Source organism: Phaseolus vulgaris, unplaced genomic scaffold (genome assembly GCF_000499845.2).
Source record: "Phaseolus vulgaris cultivar G19833 unplaced genomic scaffold, P. vulgaris v2.0 scaffold_16, whole genome shotgun sequence".
Classification (NCBI taxonomy): Eukaryota; Viridiplantae; Streptophyta; class Magnoliopsida; order Fabales; family Fabaceae; genus Phaseolus; species Phaseolus vulgaris.
Window position 1 is genome coordinate 444893 of NW_027174085.1, and position 17259 is coordinate 462151.

The window sequence follows — 17259 nt, forward strand, 5'->3', positions numbered from 1 at the left end:
TTTCTTCCACCAATGATTGCACACACTCACTCAGTACTTTCCCAATTTTAAAACAAAGAACAAAATTAAATAAACTGTTAATACGATCAGATTAACTTGATGGATTCCATAGTTCAAAAGTAAATTAATTTGGTTCGATAGTGTTTTCACTTTAAATTCAAATCATATTTAATTTGTTAATGGATTGAACTTCAATTAATTTGATTATTCAATTAATTATTTCTAAATTTTATATTAATATGTATAATTTAGATTTCAGACCTTCATTTTTTTCTATTTATATATTTTATTTCCTTTCCATTTATTTATTCTTCTAAAAGTATCGTCGTGTGTTAATTCTTTTATCAGTGAAAATTAAAAAATGTTTTAGAAGTTTACAATAATTTCCGCACAATTAGACCTTTTAATTTATGTTTTAGTTTGATCATATTTATTATATTTTTGGTAAAATTATAGAAAATAAATAATTATTAATTATTAGAAACAATAAAAAAGACTTTTCATTAATGTAAAATTAATAATTTGTATAAAACAAAATGAAAATAAAAACTGAAATCGTGTGTATTCATCTTTTTCAACAGTGGGAACTGTAATAGCATCAATTCGGATTCTGGTTGTGGATTGTTTTCACTTTGTATCCATACAAATTAATGTCGTTTTCTTGTTTCTTGACACTCGGATTCTCTCACTGCTCTTTCATTAAGTGGGTCGTCTCGAAGTTTAACTTTTCTTCCGCTTTCCTTTCTGTTTCCCCTGTTTTTGTCTTGCTTCAATTCTGGTAAGCTTCCTCTGAAGTTTCCGTTTTGGAGGGTTATAGGAATTGCGCTGTGATTTAGAGGTCAACGAGTCGAATGGGTTTCTTCCTAGTTTTTCTAATTCCCTGAAGTTTCGATTCAATTTTTTTTTTCAGTTTTTCTTATTGGGTCTGTGTCACCAAACGTACCAGCGAGAGCATAGTGTTATTATTGATGGATACGAAATCATCCAAGGATACTAATGGTTGCGTTAACAAGTCTATGGCTCTGACTGTGACGTTGACTGTGGCTTCTTTAGAGGGTAGAAAGGTTGAAGATCATAGCAATAGAGAAGATGATAATGATTCCAATTCTTTGTTGCCAGCACGAAGAGGAGGAATGTCACGGAAGTTGGATAAGACTTACAGGAAAAGGAAAGTGCAGTGGAACGATAGGATAGGAAACAAGCTTGTTGAGGTTTTGGAATACGTTCCAAGGTAATTAACTAACTTGTGCTCTCTCTGTGTCGAATTTTGCTCACCTAGTTCACACAGTCACATCACATGTTGTAAATAAATAAATATGTGCGTTGCTCAATTCAGTTTTATGTTGATGAAAAACACAGTAAGAGAGAAAGAGAAAGGAGAACGTTGAAATGGTTTTTTGTTTCCCTTATTTTCTGCAAATGGCAAATTTCATGCGTGCCTCCTTTGAATTTTGTTGTTGTTGTTGTGTGACTGATGGATGCAATGGTGGATCACTGAATTACAGTGTTGTCTTGCTTTCTTTTTCTTTTCTCTTTTTTATTCACTGTCCTCTATTGTTATATCAGGATGACTTCATTATGGAGGCATCAATGTGACTAATTGTGCAGTTTTCCCTATAAGAATCCTTTTTCATAGGCTTTCAGTGTTTTTTCACTTTGTTCTTTCTGTGACTGTTTCATGAAAATGCTAAATCTCTTATAGTCCAGTCAAAAGGCTCCTGGGAAGTGACTTTGTTGTTTTCTTTCTTTTTAGCACCCGGCATGAACATTTGCAATTAGAATTATGTAACTATAGCATTTCCCTATGTCTACAATGACTTGTGCTCAATTTTGAAATATCAAAGTTTGTTATAATGATTGGAACCATACTCATCTTCCGTCATATCTGTGCTTTCTAGCTAATATAATAAGACAAATATTAGGAGATAAGGCAATTTAGTTATTATCTACATAGAAACAGCAATGGAAATTGCTTCTTCCATTAAAATGGATGAAGTTCGAGCAGAAATTAACACAAGAAAGAAATTTCGAGAAATATTCTTGTTTTTATGGCTTCGAAAGTGGGTCATACTAGCCTTGGCACCCCAATCAACGAAGAACTTATGAAATAAAGTTGCACTTCGTCTTTCTTTTTTCTTGATTTACATAAATGTGTGATTACATCTGTGGTTAGTTCAGAGGTTAACATTGATGGGAGCTGCTCCCAAGTATGCTGTTGGAAAAAAGTAAAAAAAATTACAAAAACAATAACCAAAATTTTCTTTCCTAGTAGTTGGTAACTTAGAAGTATTTGGTGTTCAATGTTAATGTAGTAAAACAAAATTGAGTATGATAATCAAGCCTAGATGTGTCATATATCCATAATTATCTTATCTCACATTTGGTCTCCCAATTTTATATGTGCAGTGATGTTAGTGACTCAGACTCAGAGGATGAGGGTGGGGATTCTTGTGTCTGTTCAATAATGTAGAGATAATCTTGATAAGCCATGTCAAACTTTCTGCTGGACTAACCGTGGAGCATCATCGGGGCCTGTGCAACCTGAATTTGAGTAGATATGATGACTTGGGACTAACTCTCCAGTAACCCACATAAGCAGCTCCTTGTGTTCCAATTTGTGTATCCAGTTTATCTTACTGGATTTTTTGACATGATTTTTTAGTGGCCTTTTGTGAGCTCTCTAGCAGATAAGTACACACTGCTTCCAACAAAATTATTTGGAAAGCGTTGATGGTAGCACATCTTCCTTGTAGGTTGAGCATTTCATGCTTAGTACGGGCACTGTTTCTCTGAAAAGTATGCACTCAATTGCTTTGGTTATGTTTCGAATTAAAGGGATACATCAGTTTTTATTCCTTTCAAATTCCCAATTACTCATTATGTGGAATAAATTTTCATGATTCTCAGAATCTGTTCCCCAGTTATCTGTCGAACGGGTTCTTTGATGTTTGCTTTCAATTTACCCTCTTATATATCAACCCCTGTTGCTTATACAATTGCTTTGGTTATGTTTCGAATTAAAGGGATGCATCACTCTTTTTTCCTTTCATATTCCCAATTACTCATTATGTGGAATAAATTTTCATGATTCTCAGAATCTGTTCCCCAGTTATCTGTTGAACGGGTTCTTTGATGCTTGCTTTCAATTTACCCTCTTATTTATCAACCCCTGTTGCTTATACAATTGCTTTGGTTATGTTTCGAATTAAAGGGATGCATCACTCTTTTTTCCTTTCATATTCCCAATTACTCATTATGTGGAATAAATTTTCATGATTCTCAGAATCTGTTCCCCAGTTATCTGTCGAAAGGGTTCTTTGATTCAGTTTGCTTTCAGTTTATATATCAACCCCTGTTGCTTATACACACGAAACTCTTGATTGATTGAACTATCACTTTGGAGAATGTCATAACGAATACAATCTATACTATGAGCATGAAAATTGATAACATTTCAAATTGTATAGCTGCGACATGAAGATAAAAATAGACAAATACACTCTCCATGGCTTACAACGTAACCATTCACAAAACAACAAAATACAGGGCAAGAATTACACACATAAATACAATGAAACCATCCCAACTGGCATATACTGATTTGCTGAATGAATGATCAACTGAAGAATCGAAATCTGATGCGTCCTCCTTTGAAGTTGTTGCCCATTCTGCTGACAAAAAATGCTTTGTTATGTCCACAGAATTGATATTTTTGAAGTTTCTTTTTTTTCTTTCAATGACATGACCGCATCATTGGCAATGAATTGTAGTCGAGGAGACATGATAATTAGGAGAAACCAACCAGTTTGAAAGGCTAGCGTTAACTGCCATTTCTGGCAACAGAGGCTTGGACTGAAGTACATTTGATTCCAAGCTGCAAGGTGAGAAATTCAAGCTTGCTTCAGAGACTAAGGACATGCTTGTTTGTTGATTTGATGGAACATTCTCCTTCCTCCTATTCTTACTTGATGCTGCAACTTTTGTTTTGATTGCTTTCCACTGTGAGAGATTCTCCACAGGGCTCAGAACAGAATGCATGTCCATGCTTCTGTCTCGTCCACTGGATTTCACCTCAGCATGACTTGGATCAACTGGCATCTGATTCTTTTCCTTATCTTGTTTCAGAGAACGATAGCATGACTCAGAGAACTCCTTCTGTCTAGGATTTTCATCAAATATCTCAGACTCATCATTTTCTAAACTTCCATCACTACCACCATCATCCCAATCATACTCATCATCATCATCATCAAATTCACCATCATCATCATAGTCATCAATGTCAGAATCCTCATATGCCATTTCATCCTCCTCACCATGACCATCTCCACAGTTGTAATATCTGTGATTTGTAGGGTATCTCACTGGCAAGACTTTAGAGCTTTCTGGCTCAGCAGTATTGTTCTTATCCTCTTCTTCCTCATTATGCAATACCTGATAAGCAGTGGGGTTTGGCTCATATACCTGTACATTCAAATTGAAGGTAACTTTCTTCTTCTTGCTCTTATTACTGTTCTGCTCCTTAACTTCGTCTCCGCCTCTAAGAAACAAATTAAATAAATAGTCTATCTTTATCTACACATACACATAATATATATCAAGAGAAATAATGGAGAGCAATAAATACTAACCGGAAATCAGAATCCGGCATAATGGATTTTTCTGTGAGGGCAAGAACTTCATAATTTCCATATCTCTGTTAGATAACACAATTATTTTCAAAGTTTGAAGCGATAAGTGATGATCTAGCTTAAGTATTTCTTATGAATATCAGAAATTAAGAACAAAAGAATGGAGTGTACTTACTTGGTGTCCAGCTAGGACTTTGTAGAGAGTCTTTCTACGCTTCCTTTTGTGGGATAAACCAAAGCATGCCATGAAACAACCCATCTCTGTTGGGAAGAGGAGGAGGGTGAGGAAAGTTGTTGACAAGGTGGCATATAATAAAAGAAAGCTACTCAGTCAGAAACTGACATGCATGCCACCCCAGAGAGAGAAGTGAAGAACATGTGACAAGTTTAAAAGCCGTTTGGCTCCAAACAATTTCGAAAATAGTAACGTTAGGCTTTTAATGATGATTGTGGGCACAAGAGTTTTTTTTTTTTTTAACAATATAAAAATAAAAACGAAAGCTAGGGACAACATTGGTTGCTTTTGTTGTCTCAGATCTGAAAATTCTTTCCCTCTCCAATATTTGACTAGTTTTCGTTTTGGTCCCATACAGTAAAATACATACACTCTACACATTAATAAGTTATTATTTTAATTATATTTATTTTATATATTAATTTAAAATATTATTATAATTAGCTGTCATGTTACTGTATGGATGTCAAAGTAAACTTTTTTCCTTTTCGTTTTATTACAGTTTACGCGTTTCTATAGCCACAAAATAAATGGCTAAAATATTTAATGTTCTTAAAATCAGATTGGGTTGTGAATATCTGAAGCTTTCGATTTAAGATATGTTGACTAAATTTTATACCCAAAAATGAATGAGATCATAGAAAATAATCCTCGCACTATATTAGTAAATGAGAAAAACAATTAAAAGAACTCATGGAAAAAAGTTTCTCTTCAATAAAAAAAATGAGATTCAATTAGAAGTTTTAGATTCAATTTGAAGTATAGATATTTTCTTTTAATCTAAAATAATTATCATACTACTATGCATTCGAAAGAATAAATTAGCCTTCATTTTGAATCCATTGCTTTGTTTTTAATTACCCCTTTTGTTGAGTTATTGCCTCAACTTTTATTCAAAAACAAAGAACAATAAAAAATTTACAGAACACTATCACTCACTGGTCAAAAATTTGTAAAGAATTCACAGTATATATGGAAAGAGGTTGGACATCAACCCAATGGATTACAATTCAGAAAACCAAACACAAAATAAACTATATGGCATCTTGATTAACATCATAAACTCCATTATAATCATGTTTTAATTGAATATGAAAAAAAAACATCACATTGAGTACAAATAAAATCAAATTTTGAAATAATTACACTCCATTATAATAATTCGTTATTTAATTACTATTGATCCTGCCTGTTGACCGGAGCGCTGGAGAATGCCTCGTCAAAGGATCGACGTGCGCACCGCTTCTCACCTCCGCTCCTTCTCTGGATCTATCTCAAGAACCTGCAAAGAAACGATACGGCGCCGCTGCGGCCGATCGCACTCCGACGCTCAAGTTAGTGACGGTATCACCAAATACTAAGAACGAGAACCGTGCAAATCCTCTCTCACTCGCAAGCGTAAAGTGTATGAACTGAACATGCGTACCTCAGAAAGTCTGTTAAGAACTCTTATATACCTGGTGGTTTTCTCTCTCCTGGCAGTTACAGACTTGGACACGTGGCTCGCATCCAACTGTACACGTGCCATCATCTGGAGGCTCCCTGACTTGGCGCTGCTTCTACTCTTATTTTGGACTAAGTTACTTATGCATGGTACGACCCAGTGCATAGCTAACTTAGGAGTGCGATCTCTACTGAAACTGGCGAGTTAGGGCCTTCATACACCTTCCCTATGGTCTCGCCGGCCGCCTTCATAATCTGCTTCTCCTTCGTCTTTGGCGATGTGCTTATTCTGGCGATCTCCGACTGTTTGGTCGCCTGAGTCCACATCTGGCGACTTCATCTTCAACCTGGCGATCGCCTATTCTGGTAAACTGGAAATCGGAACACGCCAACTTAACAATCGGCGACCACACGTGCCTCCCGACTTCCTTCCTATATGCCAACCTGGCGCATTGTCAACATGCCTACACTGTAGCAGGATGCCACGTCATCACACCCGTCCACCAGGGCGGTACAACTATCATTCTTCTCTTCAATTTATTATATATTTTTTAAACAAATAGGGACGAAGGAGTGCCTACATACTATAAGTGCTTCGCATTAAGTTCCAATTAATTATTAGGCATGCAAATAATTGAGAACCATTTACTTTATTTTGAAATACTGAGGAATCAGTAATTAATGTATATTTTAATAAATTTATATATTCAAATAAAATTCAAAAATAATAATTTAGGGCGAAATATTTAAAATTATATATAAAATATATATTTATATAAATTAATTTATAAAAATTAAAACCTCAAAAAGATGTACTAAAAGAAAATTTGATTACTAAAATATATGAAAAATAATTTAAAATTAAAATAGAGACTTAAAAAATTTAAGAATGCATGAGTAATTATTTAGGAGTAATACAATAAGAATTGAAGTAACTCTCAAAATCTCAAAAGAATATACTTTAATTTAATTTGATTAATTACTTTGATGTTATTTATTTGAAAATGCATGAATTTCCTTGGCTATTTGGATGGTAAATGTTAGGATAAAGTGAGGTTGTTTCTTCCACTTCCATATTTTTGTCTTGCCGCTCTAAAAATATACAAATTCCTTTTTTTTCTTCTTTTCAAATTGTGTGTGATTTAGAAATTAAAAGGACACAATTTAGAAGTCAAAAATGTTTTCTGCACTATGCAATTTAGAAAAACTTTCGGATTATAATCCGAAAGTCATTTTTTTTTTAAAAAGATTTCTAGATCACACAATTTAGAAATCGTTGTTTTTCTTAAAAAAACCTTATGCATTGCACAACCCAAATGACTTATGAATTGTGCAATCCATAAGCCAAAATGACTTTCAGATTGTGCAATTCAAAAGTCAAAAATAACTTATGAGTTATACAATTAAAAAAGTAAAAATATAAACTTTCATATTTATAAGGGTCCAAGACGAAATATATAAGTTGAAGAAAGTAATGACCTAAAAGTTAAAGGAAAACGATAACTAACCTTTGTCAATAATAAATAAAAGGGAGTGAGATCTCCATATTTGAAAAGGAAAATTTTCAAATTTTGTGAAATTTTTTTACCCATCTTTTCTCATTACTTCAACTAGGGTTTTTTTTTGTCTTTTGAAGACATTGAATTTGATTTTTAGCATTCATAGCCATTTGTCTATTTTTTTAATTATCTTCTTCTGTGTTTAACAAGGTTAGAGCATATATAATAGATTAAGAATGAACAATTTATAAAGAATTGTACCGACCAGGTCATCGGGTGTGATGACGTGTCTTGCACGTGGCTATGTGGGACGTGCTCAGCGGAACACGTGGGCAAGAGAAAGATGGATGGTTCAGAGGTGAGCGTAGTCGCCGGTTCATGGAACTGGCGTTCTGTAGTGAACATCGTCGGTTGTCGCCGGGTTTATCTGTCATCGACGTGTTTGGCAATGGGAGATCAGGTGGTCCGACGCCGCCGCGAGGAGCACATCGCCGGATTTCCCAGTAAACTCAGTTGAAGCTACTAAAGGCTCAAAAGAGTAAGTTCAAGCGTATAATTTCAGTAAGGTGATTGTTGCGCCAGCATAGGGCGTGAAGGGCGTGTGGGTTGAAGGGAACATCTTGCCTATCAGCGACAGGATTCCCAGAGTGGACATTCGTGGATGGAAAGGTTTCCTCAGCCAGAACATGCATGGTGCGGCGATAAGGAGGGTGCCATTAGCGACAAGCGATATCACAGAGATGGTGCACTTTGCTGCACCCGATACTCGCCTTGTCAGGTGGTGTTCTAGAGCATGTCGCGTGCTAGCTTACTCCTTGAGTAGAGGACTTAGCCGCGCAACTGGTTACTACACAGAAATGACGCTCAAGTTGCCTCAACCTAGATGACGACACGTGTAGGGTTGGATGCTACCTGTTATTCCAACCCAGATGCTGACACGTGTAAGGTTGGATGCAATTGAGAAATGACGCTCAAGCTATCCTAGCTCAGATGATGACACGTGTAGGGCTGGGAGCTACCTGCTATCCCAGCCCAGATGGCGACATGTGCAGGGCTGGATGCGAGCCACGCGTCCAAAAGCATAACGACCTGGAGAGAGAAGAAACCTAGCTATAAAGGTAAACTTAACAGAATTTGCAGAGGTACGTTTTCATTACGGCTCATTTTGCTAGGGTTGTGTACCTTTAGTACGGTTCTACAGAGCATATTTTCTCTGAGTTTTTGGGTGTTCTTGTTACTGACTTGAGCGTCGGAGTGCCACCGGCTGCAGAGGCGCCACCTTGTGTTTTCAGGTTCTCAGAGAGATTTTCTGTGGTGCGAACTTGAGAGCCATGTGGAGTCAAGCTGGTGAGGAGGTTCGTGACGAGGCAACGCTCTTACGCTAGGTCAACCGGCAGGATCATCTGGCGCCCACCGTGGGGGCGTATAAAAGGTGATTCCCAACCATAGTTTGTGTTTGTTGAGTTTTTGGTGCTTTTTGTTTGACTGCTCGCTGTCGCAGTCGATTTCTGGAGTTTTCACCGTTTGTGTGGAGTTTCTTTGAGCTGCTGAGAAAGGATGAGGACAACGCGATCTAGTTCAGTCGCGCCGTCGACAGATGAGGATGCTGTAAAGACGAGGGTCCAGCCGCGCGCCCAGACGAGGGTCCAGCCGCAAAGAGTAATGGAGGCAGCGGCGGGAAAGAGGGACCAGAGGATGCGTCATCCTTATGACCCTAAGAAGAGTAAGGGGAAGGGGTCGGGGCGGCCCAGAGAGACTAATCGCCCGCCAAGGTATGAGTTCGTGATGGGGTTGGCTGATCTGATCGCCATCCCGAATATCGCTGCCAGGCTCAAAGTGCCTGAGAAGACGACAGAGAAGGTTTTGGGTCCAAAACCAGACACGTGGTGTGAGTTCCACAAGAGTTTTGGCCACTCCATCAACTCGTGTTTGGCTTTGGGGTACCAACTCGCTGAGTTGGTCAAGTGCGGGTTCCTGAAAGATTACTTGCTGGAAAAGCAAGCGGGCCAATCAGCAGGTTCCCAACCAGCGGGCAACGAAGGACAGCAGCACGAGGTGCCCGTCCACGGCGAGATCCACACCATAGCTGGTGGATTCTCAGGTGGAGGGTGCACTGCATCTCAGCGCAAGAAGTACGCGAGGTCGGTGATGTCAGTGGAAGTTTTTGAGGACCACTCACCCGACGTGGACATCACGTTCACCAAAGGAGACCTTAGGGACGTTGTACCTCACGACAACGACCCTATTGTGATCTCATTTGTCACGGCGGGAAGGACTGTCCACCGGGTACTGGTCGACCAAGGGAGCTCGGCAGATGTAATGTTTTGGCCGACTTTTGAAAAATTACAACTGTCCCCCGATCAGCTGAGGCCATATGGGGGCTGCCTGTACGGTTTCGCTGGCGATCAGGTGGAGGTAAAGGGGTATATTGAGTTGAGGACGACCTTCACAGATGGTTTGGCCTCACGAACAGAGAAGATCAGGTATCTTGTTGTAAACGCTCCGTCGGCATACAATATACTGTTGGGAAGGCCAACGCTCAACAGAACGGGAGCTGTGCCTTCGACAAGGCACATGAAGGTCAAACTACCGTCTATGGAGGGTTTGATCATAACCATTTGCTCTGACCAAAAGGAGGCGAAGAAGTGTTACGAAAACAGCCTTAAGAACAAGAGGTCTGTGTGCCACGTAACCACAACGCCTCCCCCTGGCGCGGAGCCTGCGCAGGAAACCCGGCAAGTTTCAGATACAGTGTTGGAGGTGGCCGCTGAGGGCGATGTGCCTATGGAGGATATAGAGGCAAGGCCCAAGAGCGCCGCTCGTTTGGAGGGAGAGAGAAGTTGCTCGAAGACCGCCAGGGAAACAGGTATCGCGAGGGCGTTGATCGCCAGCGAAAAGAAGCCTCAGCCAGTGGAGGAATGTTTCGAGAGGAAGATCAACGACAAGACGTTTAAGCTGGGGAGAACCTTAGACAGCAAGACGCAAGACCAAATCGCCCAGGTGATAAGTAGACACCTGGATGCATTTGCATGGTTTGCTTCGGACATGCCGGGGATCGACCCCGATTTCTTGTGCCATCGCTTAGCAATGGATTCCCAAGTCAAGCCTATCCGCCAAAGAAGGAGAAAGTTCAACGAGGAACAAAGGCAGGCGATCGGGGATGAAACGCAAAAACTCCTTGCAGCAGGCCACATCAGGGAGATCCAATACCCAGAATGGCTCGCCAATGTCATTCTAGTCAAGAAGAGTAGCAGAAAATGGCGAATGTGTGTTGATTTCACAGACCTGAATAAGGCCTGTCCAAAGGCCTCTTATCCTTTGCCGAGTATAGATGCCCTGGTAGACAGTGCATCAGGGTGCAAACTACTCAGTTTTCTGGACACCTTCTCAGGGTACAACCAAATCAAAATGCACCCCATGGACGAAGAGAAGACTGCCTTCATGACGAAAAGGTCATGCTACTGCTACAAGGTGATGCCCTTCGGGCTGAAGAATGCGGGAGCCACATACCAAAGGCTGATGGACAAGGTGCTTGCACCTATGCTCGGGAGGAATGTGCAGGCATACGTTGACGACATGGTCGTGACGTCCCTGGAGAAAAGCAAGCATGTCGCCGATTTAGAAGAGTTGTTCGTCACCATCGCCAGGTACAAGTTGAAACTAAATCCTGAGAAGTGCGTCTTTGGTGTGGAGGCAGGGAAATTTCTGGGGTTTCTCCTGTCAGAGAGGGGAATCGAGGGTAACCCCGAGAAGTGTGCCGCCATTTTGGCGATGAGGAGCCCTGCCACTGTGAAGGAGGTGCAGCAGCTGACGGGGCGAATGGCCGCCCTGTCCCGATTTGTATCGGCCAGTGGGGAGAAGGGCCACCCATACTTCCAGTGCTTGAAGAGGAACAACAGGTTTGTCTGGACGAAGGAGTTTGAGGAGGCCTTCGTAAATCTCAAAGAATATTTGGCGAGCCCGCTAGTTCTATGCAAACCCCAAGCAGCAACGCCACTCAGGCTGTATTTTGCCATAACTGAGAGGGCAATAAGCGCAGTGCTCGTCCAAGATCAAGATCAGGTCCAAAAACCCATATATTTTGTTAGCAAGGTGCTGCAAGGCCCAAAGGTGAGGTATCAGGCCTTAGAAAAGGCGGCGTTAGCGGTTGTATTTTCGGCGAGAAGGTTGCACCATTACTTCCAGAGCTTTACGGTGTTGGTAATGACTGACTTGCCCATCCAGAAGGTTTTGAAGAAACCGGATGTAGCTGGAAGAATGGTGAAGTGGGCGGTGGAACTGTCAGAATTCGACATCAAGTATGAGCCCCGGGGATCGATCAAGGGGCAAATCTTCGCTGATTTCGTGGTCGAGCTGTCTTCCGAAACAGCTCAAAACGCCAAGGATGACTTTCGTTGGGTACTCTCGGTGGATGGGTCGTCTAACCAGCTGAGCAGCGGGGCTGAGGTCATTTTGGAGGGACCCAACGGCGTGTTGATAGAGCAATCACTAAGGTTTGCTTTCAAAGCAAGCAACAATCAAGCAGAGTATGAGGCTTTGATCGCCGGTATCTTGTTGGCAAAAGAAATGGGGGCGAAGGTGCTGATGGCCAAGAGCGATTCGTTGTTGGTCACTGGACAAGTAACTGGCGAGTTCCAAGCCAAGGACCTGCAGATGGCAGCTGATCCTGCCGGTTGACCAGAACGCAAGAGCCTCGCCTCGTCAAAGGTATTCTTCCTTTGGATCGGCTTTGCACCACGCTAGCTTCCGTCCTTCACACCTCGATTCACCTCAAGAACCTGCAAAAGACAGAGTGGCGCCGCTGCGGCCGATCGCGCTTCGACGCTCAAGTTAGTGACGGAACCACCAAAACTCTAAGAGAGAAAACTAAGAACTCAAGGAACCGTGCAAAAACTCTCTCAGTCACTGAAGTATTCTCCAAGCGTAAAAAAGTATTCTAAACGCGCGTACCTCAGAAGTTCGTTAGAATCTCTTATATACATGTGCACTTTCTCTCTCCTGACGGTTACACATCTGAACACGTGGCTCGCATCCAACTGTACACGTGTCACCATCTGGAGCGTCCTCTGCTTGAGCGTCACTTCTTACTCTTCAGGTTGTTCGACTAAGTTACCCATGCAAGGAGTAACTCGGTGTATAGCTGCCTTGGAGCGCGATCTCTTCTGCGTGGCGAGTACGGGGTGTCACCAGGCACACCTACCCTGTGGTCTCGCCGACCGCCATCATAATCTGCTTCACTTGCTTCACCGTGCATGTCCTGGTAAGGTGTTCCCTGGCCTCAACCTCTGGCTAGCTAGGGAATGATCATCTGATAACTTCATCCTTCGCACTCGTGCCCTTTGAAAGCTTTGAACAAGCTTTCCTGATCTTTTGGGCGATGTCCTCCTCTCGGCGATCTCTGATCACTTGGTCGCCTGGGTTCGCATCCGGCGACTACGATACAAACCTGGTGACCGCCGGTTTAGATATGCTAGAGATCGGAGCACGCCAACTTAACGATTGGCGACTACACGAGCTCCCCGACTTCCTTCCCTTCTGTCAGCCAGGTGTCCCGACACGCCTACGAAATTACAAGAAGAAAACTCAAGAAGGAGGAATGAGCTTGCCATCTACCACTTCGTGGTAGATGCTGAACTGCGTAAGGTCCATGTATGGAAGAACGCAACAAATCTGCTCGAATGCCAACTCGAACCCATCCGCAAGGGCGTCAGCACCCACGTTCATAAGATCGGCGTTCTCAGCTTCGAGCTTTTGCTTTGAAGTCTCCAAGGCGTTCTTCTCAGTGGTGAGGGAAGCAATGGAAGAGGCAGCTTCTCCCAGTTTGCCCTTTGCTTCGGCAAGCTCGACCTTCACCGCAGAAAGCTCGTTCACTGCCTTCTCAAGTTTCTTCCTCCCATCAGTGGCCTCCTCCTTGGTAGACTTGAGATCCCCCGCTAGTTGTGAGTTCAGTTGGCGTAGGGAGGAAGTCTCAGCCTCCAAGTTGATTACCTGGCTCCTCAGCTCCACCACTTCGCCGTCCAGAGTGTTGACAGCTTGCCCTATCAAGATCTCAGTCTTGATGGTCTCTTGGACCTGCGATAGGTACTCTTTCCTGGATTTTTCCACCATGTCCCTCATCAGGTCTACGGACCCTTGGGCAGCCTCAAAGTCACTCTGCAGTGACTCCTTGTCGTTCTCAAGCTCCTTGATCCTCTTCTCCAGGACCAGTTGATTGCGGTGCTGGGTGGAAAACTCTAGGGAAAGCACTATCTGCTTGGCCAAGTGCATGTCCACCTCCTGCCCACTCCACTCGAGAAGCTCCCGGCTGCGTATGAAATGTCGAACCAAGGCAATGACTCGACTGAAATTTTCATTGCTAGCACCAGAGCTGCTTGCTGCGAGCTGGCCTCACCACCTTCAGCAGTAGCAGCAGAGGTTGGCGATGGTGGTGATGCAGGCAGTCTTGAGAAACCCCCGAGTGGGCAGAATCACTCCCAGCAGGTGGAGTGGGTTGACCAATAGCTTGGCCCGCTGAGGGTGGGGGTGGAAGTGATGCTGGAGACAGAAGTTGAGGAGTCGGAGATGGTAGGCGCTGAAGGGAGGGGGAGGAAGCTGGTGTTGGGGCAGGTTGAGTAGGAGGAGGTGGGGGTGAACCCTCCTCGATCTGCACAACTTCAATTTCCCCAGGCCTAAGAGACGAAGCCCCCCCAACCTCTTGGTGTTTCCTCTTGCGATGAATAAGAGGAGAGCCAGAATTCTCCTCCTCGGTTGAGGGGGTAGGAGCAGCAGCGACCGCCACAGTTGCGGGAAAGGCCTTTACTAGCCTTCTTCTCTTCTTCTCTGGCTCGGGGCCTTCAGCTGGCGCGACTGAGAGAGGGGGAGCTGCGATGGGCTCGATGGTAGAGGAGGAAGAACTAGTCCCCTTGGCACCCCTGGTCCGGGCAAGCTCCAGTAATGCCCTCCTCCTATCTTTCCCTGAAGTCATGTCTACATCAAGGGTGAAAAGAAGAGTTAGATGGCATAATTATGCAAGTGGATAAAATGTTATGCAAGTATGCATGAGAGTGTGCAAGTATTCTAAGAGGTGCAAGAAGAAGAGCCTACCTATGTACTTCTTTAGAGACACCACATCAAACTCGTTTTTGATGAGAAGGGCCGAGTTATATTTTGCCCCTAAGAGCAACCTACACAGCTCGCGCTCGTAGGGAGCCATGGCTTCAAGGCCCCGGGGTTTCTTAAACTCGACTCCAGGAACCTAATAAGGGGGAAACCCCTCGAGCAGCGTTGGGCTTTGCTGGGTAACAGATATCATGTAGAACCTGCCTTTCCAATCTTGAAACGATTGCTGGTACAGGCCCAAGATCACTCGTCCAGCAACTCCATTCAGGCTGACCCAAGACCTATCCCCAGGGTTCTTCGCCTCGAAGAAATGTAGGAAGACGTCTACGGAGGCGTTATGCCCAAAGTAGTTGCAGAGGATCTCGAATGCCCGTATGAAGGCCCAGGCATTCGGATGGAGTTGGCAAGGGGCGACATTCAACTCCATCATCAGCTCCTTCTCAAAGAAGGTGAAGGGAAAACGCAGCTTCAACCTTTTGAAGATGGCAGAGTATATGAAGGTGAAGGGCACCCCATTGGTAGCCCTATCGTCCGCGCAGATTGGCATCCCTCGAGGAGGAATGCGTATACGAACGTTGAAGTCATTCTCCCTGTCGATGGCGCAGGAGGGCTCATCAGGGTCGTGGCTCAGAAGGGTTTTGAGGTGGCCTTTCGGTAGTTGAGTGGAAGTTTCAGCCAGCAATGCCAGGGGAGCCCAGTCATAGACCTTGGCGTGGTCCTTATAGGAGTTGCATCAGGTGGAGGTGACGCTGGTGCACTTGCTAAGGCTTCAGAGAGCCGAGCAGTTTGCTTCAAGCGAGCCATTGCGAGATAATGCAATGGAGGAAAGCAAAAGGTCAGATGAACGGAAGAAGAGGGAATGATGAATGGTTCGTGAAAAACAGAGGAAGGAAGAAGAAAGAAAGGTCCAGGCGAAGAAGAGGAAGATGGAGAAGTAGAAAGCAAGTGAGAAACGCAAAAAACCCTAGTGCGGGTTGAGAAGAAGAAAAACAGAGAAGATGAATGCATGGTAGTGAAAGAGGTGAATGCAATCGGTGAAAAGAACCTAAATGGATCAAGGAAGAAGAAAATTCATACCTTTAGATGATCACGGAAGGTCTTGAGGTAGAAAGCTTGAAGAAAGTTGGGCGCGCAGAGAGGAGATTCGAAGTAAGTCTGAGAGTTGGAGTATTGAAGAAGATGATGAAACAGTGAAGGCGCGCGCCTATTTAAATAAGGGAAGCATTAGCGACACTCCATGCTGACGTTGATGCGTCCACGTGTCGCAAGATTAACGGAGGAAGTCATAACGTCAAAAGGCAACACGTGAGGTGGCACGTGATGTGGCCCCACTTGCCACGTGGACCGAGGGCGCGACCACTTAGCCTCTTGCTGAGAACGAGTTCACAGCTCGAGACTGGGGGGCTTGTGATCCGGTCGGTCATCGGTAGTCGATGACATCAGCAGCAGATAACCACGTGGACCACTCGCAGGGTGACACGTGGATCAGGTGGCAGAGAAACCAGGGAGGAGATCACCCAGAACGGTGATCGGTGGTCAGTAACCGAGTGGCCACCGACAGATCAGTTCCAAGATAAACACCTGGGGGGAGAACGCAGAAGCAATAGAGCACCGATCAGTCATCGAGTGCATGGTCATCGGGGTTTCGTGTTACACGCAGTTAAACTGGGACTGAGATTCCCAGCGAGAGCGTTACGCATGGACTTCGCATGATCATATCTCAGAGAAAGAGGAGCTGCTCGCCGGAAGAATCGTGCACGAGAGTGGCCTAAGGAGTTAGTAAACCAGTCAGTGATTGGTGACTCTCTTAACCCATTACGTGCATGACATGTGAAGGGGAAATCGTGTATGCAGAGAGCAATGCTTGGTGAGTGTGCCTAGTCCAGCCACACCTGGCGTTTTCCTGGGAGTGTGCGATTCACCCAGATGGAAGAAACGCGCTAAGTTACTCCGCAAGAGAATAACTTAGGCGCACAAAGAGATGCGCTAGAGCCCTTCAGGTAGTGGCAGTGTACGGTTAGATGTGAGTTGCATGCCTCCACGTGTCACCATCTGAGAGGGGCGCGACCAAGATAAAGGTGCACTCCGCGTCGTGAAAGGTACACACAGAAAACACAGACACCTACGTTTTTACTCATTGTGGTACGTTTTCGCACAAGAGCGTAATAGAATTCTGACACACGCAGAGAATAGGTAACAGAATTCTGTTAGGCACAGACACAGAGAGAGAATCAGAACGAGATTGAGTGAGATTATTTTTGTTGGTGATTCTGTGACCTAACTTGAGCGTCGGAGTGCAAACGGCCGCTAGAGGTGCCGTCTGTGTGTTTTGCAGGTTGCGTTTGAAGTTCCC

The 17259-nt window shown here is 43.5% G+C and overlaps 3 protein-coding genes across 4 annotated transcripts; 1 reads left to right on the forward strand and 2 right to left on the reverse strand.

Annotated features, from left to right (window-relative positions):
• The first annotated feature begins 559 nt into the window (after positions 1–559).
• On the forward strand, positions 560–2958 carry LOC137817103 (uncharacterized). Its single transcript, XM_068620332.1, has 3 exons — positions 560–778; positions 911–1231; positions 2407–2958. Exons 1-3 carry the CDS (start codon positions 651–653, stop codon positions 2468–2470), a joined length of 513 nt encoding a protein of 170 aa, XP_068476433.1. The 5' UTR covers positions 560–650; the 3' UTR covers positions 2471–2958.
• A 473-nt stretch (positions 2959–3431) lies between these two features.
• Positions 3432–5028, reverse strand: LOC137817101 (uncharacterized). 2 transcript variants are annotated; one of them, XM_068620331.1, is made up of 4 exons: positions 4807–5028; positions 4632–4696; positions 3803–4540; positions 3432–3668 (listed from the first exon to the last, which is right to left on the reverse strand). In XM_068620331.1, coding segments are annotated over exons 1-4 (888 nt in total). In that variant the 5' UTR covers positions 4891–5028; the 3' UTR covers positions 3432–3667. The 2 variants fall into 2 exon arrangements, with proteins under 2 accessions (XP_068476432.1, XP_068476431.1); XM_068620330.1 differs by having other exon boundaries at positions 3509–4540.
• An 8363-nt stretch (positions 5029–13391) lies between these two features.
• LOC137817118 (uncharacterized) lies at positions 13392–14772 on the reverse strand. The gene is made up of 2 exons (XM_068620348.1): positions 14171–14772; positions 13392–14112 (listed from the first exon to the last, which is right to left on the reverse strand). Exons 1-2 carry the CDS (start codon positions 14770–14772, stop codon positions 13392–13394), a joined length of 1323 nt encoding a protein of 440 aa, XP_068476449.1.
• Between the last annotated feature and the right edge of the window lie 2487 nt (positions 14773–17259).